At 34.4% G+C, this 11,351-nt stretch overlaps 1 protein-coding gene across 1 annotated transcript; it reads left to right on the top strand.

The window, feature by feature from the left end:
• Nucleotides 1-349: 349 nt before the first annotated feature.
• On the top strand, nt 350-1,564 carry LOC138348862 (uncharacterized). The gene is made up of 2 exons (XM_069298456.1): nt 350-530; nt 1,299-1,564. Exons 1-2 carry the CDS (start codon nt 350-352, stop codon nt 1,562-1,564), a joined length of 447 nt encoding a protein of 148 aa, XP_069154557.1.
• The last annotated feature ends 9,787 nt before the right edge of the window (nt 1,565-11,351 follow it).

Raw genomic sequence — 11,351 nt, forward strand, 5'->3', positions numbered from 1 at the left:
GGAATTTTCGAGCCTATTCAGGTTCCTACTAAAGGAGAAAGGTATGGTTTGGGGTACATCCCCACAGATGATGAGGTGAAGATGAACAAGAGTGGTGATCAAGCATTGTCTAGGCCAAACCCTTATCTATACCAATTATTTTCAGTATGTGAGTACGCTGATCTTGAAGGCCTTGGGGAAGGAATCTGCGACCTTTTTAAAGAGATCAATGCTTTCATAGATGAAGGGTCAAGCTAGATTGTATCGACAAATCAGAGACGGTAGAGCAACTATAGAACTGGATTTCAACACCATTCTTGATTTACATATCATCTTGTAATATTAATTTTAAACCTTCTAATGTTTTTTCATGTCATGTCACAAACTGAATGAACAAAATGAGGTAGGTGATGACGAGGGTGAAGAATACGAAGAGGAAAATGAGGTACAAGAATATGTTGCTGAGGAATTTCGGCAGTATGAAAAGCAACATAAGCCAAATTTTGAAGAAAGAGACTGTGAATCTTTGAGACCAACAAGGCCTCAAAGATGTAAAAATTAGTATTTTCTTGAATGAATCTCAAAGAAATGATCTAATTCATTTGCTTACTGAATACATTGATATGTTCGTCTAGGAAGTCAGCAACATGCTAGGACTGAGTACCAATGTGGTGTCTCACAAATTACCGATTAATCCAGGGTTCTGTCCAGTAAAAAAATATGGCTCGGAAGTTCAATCGTGAGTTATGTTTGCATATTAAAGAAGAGATCACCAAATAGATTGAGTCTTGATTAGTGGAAGTAACGCAATACCCTACTTGGTTGGCCAATGTTGTTTCGGTCGCCAAAAAATATTGGAAGATCAGAATATGTATCAATTATTGGGAACTCAACAAAGCCATCCTAGAAGATAATTTTCCACTTATGAACATTTACATTTTTATTGATAATTGTGCTAAGCATGAAATGCAGTCGTCTGTGGATTGTTATGTAGGTTATCATCAAATCCCAATGGGCAAGGAAGATGCAAAAAAAGACAATTTTTATCACACCTGGGTGTATATCATTACAGGGTGATGCCATTTGGTCTCAAAAATGCTAGTGCTACTTAAATGAGGTCTATGACGACCATATTTCATGACATGATCTGCAATGAGATCGAGGTATATGTAGAAGACATCAAAATTAAATCCCACGAGATTTCAAACCACTTGACGCGTTTGAAGAAGTTATTTGATCATATATGTTGTTATAACTTGAAGTTAAATCCCTCTAAATGTGCTTTTGGGTGTCAACTAGCTATTTATTGGGATGTATAGTCAGCAGAAGGAGTATTGAGCTTGATCTTTCAAAGATTAAGGCCATTCAAAAGCTACGTCCTACGAAGATTAAGAAGAAAGCGGTGAGTTTTTTAGGAAGGTTGAATTACATTAGTTGGTTCATAGCTCAATCTACTGTGGTGTATGAGCCTATCTTCAAGCTGTTGAAGAAAGATTCTCTGACTAAGTGGAGTGAAGAGTGTCAGACTACTTTCGATGCTATCAAGAACTATTCATCCAATCCACTACTGTTGGTTTCTCCGTGAGAAGGGAGCCCATTGTTTATATATTTGTCTGTTTCTACTAACACATTTGGATGTGTGCTTACCACACATGACGAGATAGGGAAGAAGCAACGAGTAATTTATTTCATAAGAAAGAAGTTCACTCCATATGAGTCTCGTTTCACTCTTTTGGAAAGAACATGTTATGCTTTAACTTGGATTACCGAAAATATGAGACATTATTTGTCTTCTTATACTACATATCTCATTTCCATGATGGACCGATTGGAGAATATTTTCCAAAAGGCGATGCCGACCAGAAAGCTTGCTATATGGCATATGCTTTTGGGTGAATTTGAAATTTTGTATGTGACTAAAAATGTGATAAAAGCACAATACTTGGATGATCATCTTGCACAAAATCAAGTCAATGAAGAGTATGAACAACTCAAGAATTATTTTTCTGATGAAGAAGTATATAATTTATGGGTGAAGATATTTCTAAACGTACCCGGGTTAGAGGTTATTCTTTGATGGAGAGGCAAATCATGAAGAAAGAGGTATTGGAGTGGTCTTAGTGTTGGAATCCGGTCAACACTATCCTATCGCTGCTAAGCTCAGTTTAATTGTATGAACAACATGGCTGAATATGAAGCTTCTATTGCCGGTTTGAAAATGGCCATTGACATGAATGTCCGCGAGTTGTTTGTTACTGGAGATTCAGATTTAATGATTCATTAGGTTCAAGGAGAAAAGGTTGTGAACGTGCTGTATATACAAAAGTTGTGCAACAGATTCCATAACAACGAGTTCAGACATACTCCCTATTCACAAAATGAGTTAGATGATTCTCTGGTCACCAGCAATTCAATGAATAAACATCCAAATACTGATTATATCGACCCTCTTAATATAGAGATGAAAGAACATCCAGTCCATTATTCACAATTGAAGCAGAAACCATTTAGTTTGACATGGTATCTCTATATGATAAATGACTTAGAGTCCGGAACTTATCATGAGAATGCAACGTATAACCAGAAGAGATTGATACGCCGTTTGGCCCTCAATTTCTTTTTTAGTAGAGAAATCCTTTAAAGGAGGAATCGAGATTTAGGTCTTCTCATAGTATCGATGTTGGTGAAGCTTATTTAATATATATATGCTGGAGTTTGCGGCACGCAAATTAATGGACTCACTTTGGCGAGGATGATCCTTCGAGCCGATTATTTAAGGATGACTATGGAGCATGATTATTTCATGTTTGTGCAAATAAATATAAATGTAGAGTGCATGGTGATTTGATCCAAGTGCTGCCTCATGAACATAGTGTTATGAGTTCACCTAGGCCATTTGTAGCTTCGGGTATGGATATAATCGGTAAGATAGAGGCAGTCGCTTCTAATTGACACAAATTTATTTTGGTATCCAATGATTATTTCACCAAGTGGGTGGACACAGCTTCGTAGAAGTCGGTGACCAAGAGAGTTATAGTTGATGTTGTTCGCAACAATTTTGTATGTAGGTTTGGAGTACCAAAATCCATCATTACTGATAATGGTGCAAATCTCAACAGTCACTTGCTGAGAGACATATGTGAGCAACTTAATATTACTCACAGAAAGTCAACCGCTTATCGTGCTCAAATGAATGGAGATGTAGAGGATGCCAATAAGAACATCAAGAAGATTCTGAGGAAAATGAATGACAATTATCGAGGTTTGCACCATATTTTTCCATATGTTTTATTGGGTTACGAAATAGCTTTCATAACGTCGATTGGATCTACGCCATACTTGTTAGTATATGGAATAGAAGCAGTCATACCTGTTGAAGTTTAGATACCTTCCTTGACAATCATTCAAGAAGCTAAGTTGAGAAATGCTAAATGGGTCAGCAAGCGCATTGATGAATTGACATTGATTGATGAGAAGATAATGATTGCCATTTATCATAGTCAACTATATGGACAAAAAATGAATCGCTCTTTCCATAAGAGAGTCAAAGCCAAAAATTTTGAAATTGGTCAGTTAGTAGTTAAGTGCCTTTTTCCTTATAAAAATGAGTACAAAGGAAAATTTGCACCAAATTGTCAAGGACCCTACATGGTTCGCAAATTATTATGTGGATGTGCTTTGATACTATCGGATATGGATGGTACCGTATGGCCTAAATAAATCAACTCAGAAGCTGTCAACACATATTATGTGTTAAGCTTCAGTTTGTATTTCTGTTATTTCCTTGTAATCGTCCTTTTTGCTTGTACTTTGTTTGTTTAAAATTTATTCTCTTCTGTAAGGAACGATGTATGACCTGAATTCTCAAAAATGAGATATGTAGGCGACCTATGTCTTCCTCGATCACCCCATTTATCGATTTTACTATTCTTTGTAATGAACTACGTATGACCTGAATTCTCAAAAATGAGATATGTAGGCGGCCTGTGTCTTCGTTGTTCACCCCATTTATCCGTTTTAATATTCTTTGTATTTTAACTACGTTCGACTTGAATTCTCAAGAATGAGATACGTAGGCGGTCTATGTCGGTCTCGGTCTATTTTCTTTGTAAAATTTATTATTATTGTTAACCATTGAAAGGGAACTAAGTTTAAGCTTATTTGTGTCTCAACACGGATAAGTAGGCACTACAAGGATTCAGTCATGTCTCCTATAAGATTTCTATTTCTCTTTACAATAGAAACTTTGACTGAATTTTTGAGAAGGAAATTTTTTTTTGAGAAGAATATTTTTCCTCAATAAGCCAAGACTGAAGTCACTTTGAAGTTTGCAACTGGAACAAAATTTTTGAAAGGATCTCAAAAATCACATGATTTACTCACTGAGAGTTAAAATACAAGTCTAGGCATTTAACTGGGACAAAATTTTGAGGATGGACTAAAAATTTGAACATGGGTTCATAAGCAGTCTAGAGTGACTCTGAATACTCCCGAACGGATAATTAGATAGATGTCCAAGCATCAGACTCACAGAAGTTTTCTAAGCCTTGCATAATGTGATACTTGACACTAACCTTTTTCAAAATACTGCTTGTCAAAAATTTGTTTTTCTTAAAATTTTCCCTTTATGTTTAATTTGTTTTGGCATAAAATGTTTTATTTGATCTATCAAGAGTCGGGAGATGTCAAAATCAATTGTAGATAGAAAGAGAAGGAGAAGAAAACTAAAAAAATCGACACATATCAGTTCACATTAAAACTAAAAAAAATTTTGTGGACGCAAGTTTATAGGTTTACTCTGAAATCAACAAATTTTTCCAATCAATGAATATGGAGATTTCAAGGGGCGAGGAGCTCCCCGAAATTAACAATTTTTAAGTGGATGTAGGAATATTGTATATTGATTATATCAAAGATTTAGGAACATGAACCACATTGTTTCATCCAAATCCAAGAACAAGAAGTCTATAATGAATGATCGTCTACATTCAAAGATGAATCAAATGAAACCCCAAGAAAGAAAATTCACGCTTTTTCATCAAATACGTCATCTGCATCATATTATAAGACATGATAGTATTACTACTTGGAGGGTCATTATATTGGTATTGTTGATTGAGGTGATGCACTACTCATAGGGTCGCTTCATTCGTATTCTCAATAAAAATTATACATTCCCTCGCCGATCATTTTTCCGTATTGTTAATTTAGATGATACCACTATCCAGAAGGCACCTAGAAGACACTATGTTACTCAATGGAAACACTATCTCCATTTTGTACAAAGGATGGTCTCGCAGAAAATCAGGCATCACGAGTTGATATTCTTGCATTGCGGAAAAAAATGCATCGCGTGTTGATTTTCATGCATCACAGAAAATCATTCATTGCAAGTTCATATTCATGCCTCATAGGAAATCATGCATCTCGAGAAGATATTCATGCATCACGAGTTGATTTTCATGCATCACAGAAAATCATGTATCGCTAGTTGATATTTCTGCCCCACAAGAAATCATGCATCGCGGGAAGATATTCATGCATCGCAAAAAATCATGCATCGTGAGAAGATATTCATGACCTGCAGAAAATCACGCATTGCACAAAGATATTCATGCCCTTCAAGAAATCAGGCATTGCAGAAAGATATTTATTCATCACAAGAAAATATTCATGCATCACGAAAAATAATGCATCGTGATGAATAAATAAGGCATCACGAGTTAATATGCATGCATCATTGAAAATCATGCATCGCGAGAGAAAATTCATGCGTCGCGGAAAAATCATGCATTGCGGAGAAGAAGTCATTCATTGCATGAGAAAATTCATGCATCACAGAAAGTCATGCACTGCGGAGAAGAAGTCATGTATTGCAAGATAAGCAATCTATGCATCGAAGAAAAGAGGGCATGAATAGCAAGAGAAGGAATTCATGCATCTGGAAAAGAAGTCACGCATTACAAGAAAAAGAAATGGTACATCCCTTGATAATATAGATCCATCAAAATCAACTACATATTTTTATTTGGCAAGAGTATACACCAAGAAAATCATCAAAGACGACATCAAAAGAAATATCAGCACATTACATCAACTTTATTTATTTTGACATCAAATGAAGAGTATATTTATTATTATATTGCAAACATAAGACATAAGCTTTATTTTCTTTATGTCAAACAAATTTTGACTATATATTTTAACTTGTAATTTAAGGGAATAAGTGTATTGAAGCATTTATCTAATCCTAAGGACTCCTCGAACTGTGAAACCCAAATTTGTTCAATTTTTGCATTTACTTAGAATGTCCTTATGGCTTTGTTTCTCTCCATGGTTTTCTCTTAAGTCAGGAAGTTGATAAAATGTTCTCTTGATTTGATGTGATGGCCTAGTCACCCGTGATGCTTCTTTCAAGTTCCTACTTATTCAATTCTTTACTATGAGATATTTGATATGGAAGAATCTGTTAGTATTTCGAGTAATCTAGGGTTGATGTCCATTCAGAGTCTCTAAGATAGTAGTTCTTCTGTTTGTTTTCGTTTTGACGTCCAGCATGTTCAATTCCTTTCGGGTTCATTCAAACTATTTTTATGGTCTTTATCGAAAACTTTAGTTTGATGGATAGAGTTGCGATTAGATCATACTATTCCTTTTAGTTTTGGGATTGTTTGAGTCTAAAGCGAAATTTTAAGTTCAAATTGGGTCTTATTGTTTAATTTTCCATATTCTTAAATTTGTAAAGGGGCCAAAGTCAGTGCAATGTGTTGCTATATCTCGTAGAAGCCCTTCCATCTCTATAGTGCTGCGAATAGAATGGTTACTGTAATTTTGATGCCTTATTATTTTTTTGTATACTTTGCCTGAAGGTCGTTTTTAATATGGTTTTTTTATTATATTGCATTATTATACCATGATTTGGAGTTCTTCTATTTTTGTTTCCTCTCTGTATAGAATGTTTGTTGGTTAACTTTGCTTACTATTACCAAGAGTGGAGTTTCATCCCGTATTTTTCAAATACTATTTATTACTGTAGGTCATTAGAAAATTTCATCCAATTATCGGTTGCTATAATTCTAATTCCTTGTTTCTCCTTTATATAAAATGTGAATTTGTGTGAGTTCGCCATGAGCTCCTTCTCAACATTACTAGAGATCCGTAAAGGCTCAAACTCTTTTCTTCATTGACTCAGATGACTATTATCCATTAACCAACAGGTCTCAAGAGTTGAGAAATTTCGAGGTGAAAGGATCAAGAAGTTGACGACTTGGACTAAAAAGCCCAAATATATTTTTCCAAGTATTGTATTTTTTTTTTTTGGGGCTTAAGACCTTGTCGGATTTTTTGTTTATTACTCATTACATTTTCTAGAACTTAGGACATGTAACAAATTGAAATGAGTCAAGAACCCAAAGAATAACGGGTCAAAAAACCGCTCTAGGCCGACAGAAATCCAATTTTTACCGAACTCTGTCATATTTGGGGAAGACTCGGTAGAAGTAACAAGGCATACTTGACATCTCGGAGGTCTTATACAAGCCCATAGTATCATTCATCGCATTTGTATAGTAAATTTAGCAAATAATTTAATCCTTTTCATAGAAAATCATATGCTAGAAACTTCATGTCTTATGTATATATGTATATATATATATATATATATATATATATATATATATATATATATATATACATATATAAAATAAATCTTAATACATTGATAGACCTTTAGTCTCTTTGCCATATTAGACTCAACAACATTAAAGTACATTAGGAAGACGGCCCATAAGACACATTACATAATTGGACAATATTTAAAGACATCACATTAAAGACATAAGTAGGAGATCCTTGAACTTTAAGGATTCCATTCATTGAGCTTGGGAATCATCTATAAAGCTCTTCACCATTGAAGACATCCATTAAGCATCCATAACCTACACTTTTTCTAAAAAGTAGAGAAGAATGGGATTAGCACAAGAATGTACCAAGTATGGCAACCATGCAAAAACATGCATTTAAAAGTGAAATTTTCTTTGAATCATACTTCATGCTATATTAAGTAAATCATCAAAAACCCTTTAGCAATAGAATTTATCAATCACATACTTCATATAATCATATTAATATGTCAAATATAACATATGATCACATATAGAATTTATGACATTTTTGCATCACATTACAGTGTGCTCTCTTTCCCTTAACAGTGAGCTTTATATCCTTTTATTCATTAACTTCCCAAGTAACCCTCTAGTGACACTTGGTGCAATATATCACCTTAAGGTCACATAGGAATCATTCATACAATGACATATATAATGGAATAAATTAAGTTTATGGAACTAAGGCGATGGCCAACACATATATAATGACATAAATTAAGCACCACCACCGTAAGTAGATCATACCACACAATGACATACAAGGATTAATCAACATTACTATAGAGAAATAGAGAAGTAGAAGAGTTGAGCAATTCTTATAAATTTCTCACCCCTTGATCATCATTGATCAATACACCTTGTTTATCAATAATTCATATATAGGGCAATAGCTTTATGTAGTTTAACCATAAAATACACCATGTAAAAGTAGCTACAAGATCATTCTATAACATGATAAAAGACATCACATATATATTAGAAAGTAGTTGTAGATCACTCATTAGTATACATTACTTTGCTTATCATGATTAACATTCATAATATACCAATAATACCAATATAGGTCATTAGATATATCCATAATAATCAAGACTAAATCATGCTTCGTCTACCCTTGAATTAAGATCACATAATGTTCATTACAACATTCAATTTGTAGGCTAGAAGAACCTACACCAATTCAGGCCAAGACTCCTTTTCTTTGATCATCAAGAATTCATACCCACAATCCATTAATACGATTAATATAAGACAAAAGCTAAGGATAATAAAACCTACACGAAATCCTCCTAGAATAGCTATAACCTTTAGATCACAGTGAGCATGCTATTTAAGACATTAATGGAAAGTAGAAGAATCGTAGGCTAATCGACATTGATTAACACTAATAACTTATTTAAAACTCCTAAATAATATACAATTAACACAATATATACAGCCATCCCTAAACAATCGAATTCCACATTAATTCATTAAAAGACCAACGTTAGAATGAATCATGAAAACTAAGCTAAACATATTTAAACCTTCATACATTGATCCTCATGGATCCTTCAACATAAATTCAATACTAATTCATGTAAATAGAAGTATATATAACCACTTCAAGGTAATAGAATCACAATTCGATGGATAACAAATCAAGATTACAAAGCCCATGCAAAGACTAAATCAATTTTGGAAGAATGGGTTCATCATGCAATTTGATCCAAATTCACATTAAAACCACTGTACTAACTTCAATTCAGCATGATATAATCATTCAAAATAATTTTAGAAAGAACCCATGGATAGATTGAATAAGGAGAATTTTGAGCATAATTTTCTCTGGGAAATCATTAAGATTTGAATCTCTAGATGGAAGGATAACTAGAGATGAAGATCACCATACCTTTATCTACATGAATAACACTAAGACTTGGTGAAGAAATCATGTGATTCCAAGAAAAAAGATATTCTTGAGCTTCAACAACAATGGAGGTTTCTCGGGAGAAGATTTTTGGAGGGAAAGATTTCTTACGTGTGTATGGGTTTGGGAAAGGGGAGGTTCACGTGTTTGATAAATTATATGAACCCTAAATAAGGTAAATAACTCAATTATATTCGGTTTAGGACTTAGTGTGAATTTCCCATTCACCCCTTTAATAAAATACTACGCAGTCAAAGGTTGCAGGCCACCATAGACGGAGCCATCTACTAGCCGTAGGTCTGTCCATTGGCTGTGCATTGGCTTCCGTCGATTGGTCCTTGCCAACTTTTTGCTTGATACCTGACCAAGCTAAGTTTAACTGACGAGACCTAACTTAAGGTCCGTTGGTTGAACAGCTGGTCGCCGTTTGGTCCGTCGATTGACACTGCCAAGGCAGTGTCTCAACAATCCTTTGTTCCTTCTTGTGGGCCCTTTTGCGGGGGCCTTTTAAAGTTCGACCTGGATGTTTCGCATGTAAATAAAACCGTTAAAATTTTGTATACGTACCACATTAGTTTAACCCAAATAAAATACACGTAACTTGTCAAAACATGCAAGGCCCCATCAAGATGTACATGAACGTCTCAATGGCTAACATTCGAATGTCTTGGATGTTTTTGGACGTTTGACCTCCAAACATCACGAAACTTTATATAATACCACTAAACATCATTATAAATCATTTTAATACTTCATAATCTCATTTCACACAATTTTAAGTATGCATAAACAGATGAGGCACATAGGTGACTAATCGTCGAACGTTTTGATCTTCCCTTGACGTTTGAGTTCCAATTAACCTTTAGGATATTAGAAAGTTAATAAAAAACATTTTAGGCTCTAAACACCCTAAATCCTTTTTGGGGTCTTACAATATCCCCAACTTGGGAACATTCTTCCTCGAATGACATGTAGAACATCTTTAATAACAACAACGACTTCAATGCATCATAGAATAAGTTTCATATAATCTTCACATAGAAGTTAATACATCTAACATTCAAGGAACACAACTTCACATCATGTAGCACTCAATGCACATAATCAACAAAAACATCAATTCACTCACTCTTTAATGCATCAATTACAAGGGTCTTATCATGTTCATTGGAGGAACATCCTTCTACTAATCAGAACATGGTCATTACACTCCATTTAATTAAGAGAACTTCTTGCAAGGCCATACATAGGTTGATTAAAACAATACTCAAAAGCAAGTAGGCAGTCATACTTCAAAGCGCATGCACTTGAGTTAATTGAATCAATAAGGACCTTCATTCGTTAGACCTAGTGCTATGAGGGTAAAACTAAACCATACCATTCTTACTTATGTCCATGGAGGAATGTACATCTCCTTAAAACACTTATATGTATCATGAGCTCACACCCAAGCAACTGCACAAATGTCTTCTTTACTGTAATATGAGAAATTCCCAACTTTCTGAATCAAGACATGCTTATGATCTCTTCCTAGTTAAGTTTAAATGGTAGATCACACCAAATGCATAACAAAAATTAGGAAGCCACTTCACACATTGTCAATTTATTACATAGTACTGACCTTCACAGTAAGCATCATTTGGGAAAATTAATACAATTTATAGGCAGTTACATGAATAATAAGCTAAGCATGCTTTCATTTTTCAAAAGTGAGCCTACAATTATGCTTGCCCAACCATATAAGTCACATAGTTTTCAAGAGACTCCACAGAATTCATTTTAACGAGACTCAACTT

The sequence above is a fragment of the Solanum lycopersicum genome, chromosome 5 (genome assembly GCF_036512215.1).
Source record: "Solanum lycopersicum chromosome 5, SLM_r2.1".
In the NCBI taxonomy this organism is placed as follows: Eukaryota; Viridiplantae; Streptophyta; class Magnoliopsida; order Solanales; family Solanaceae; genus Solanum; species Solanum lycopersicum.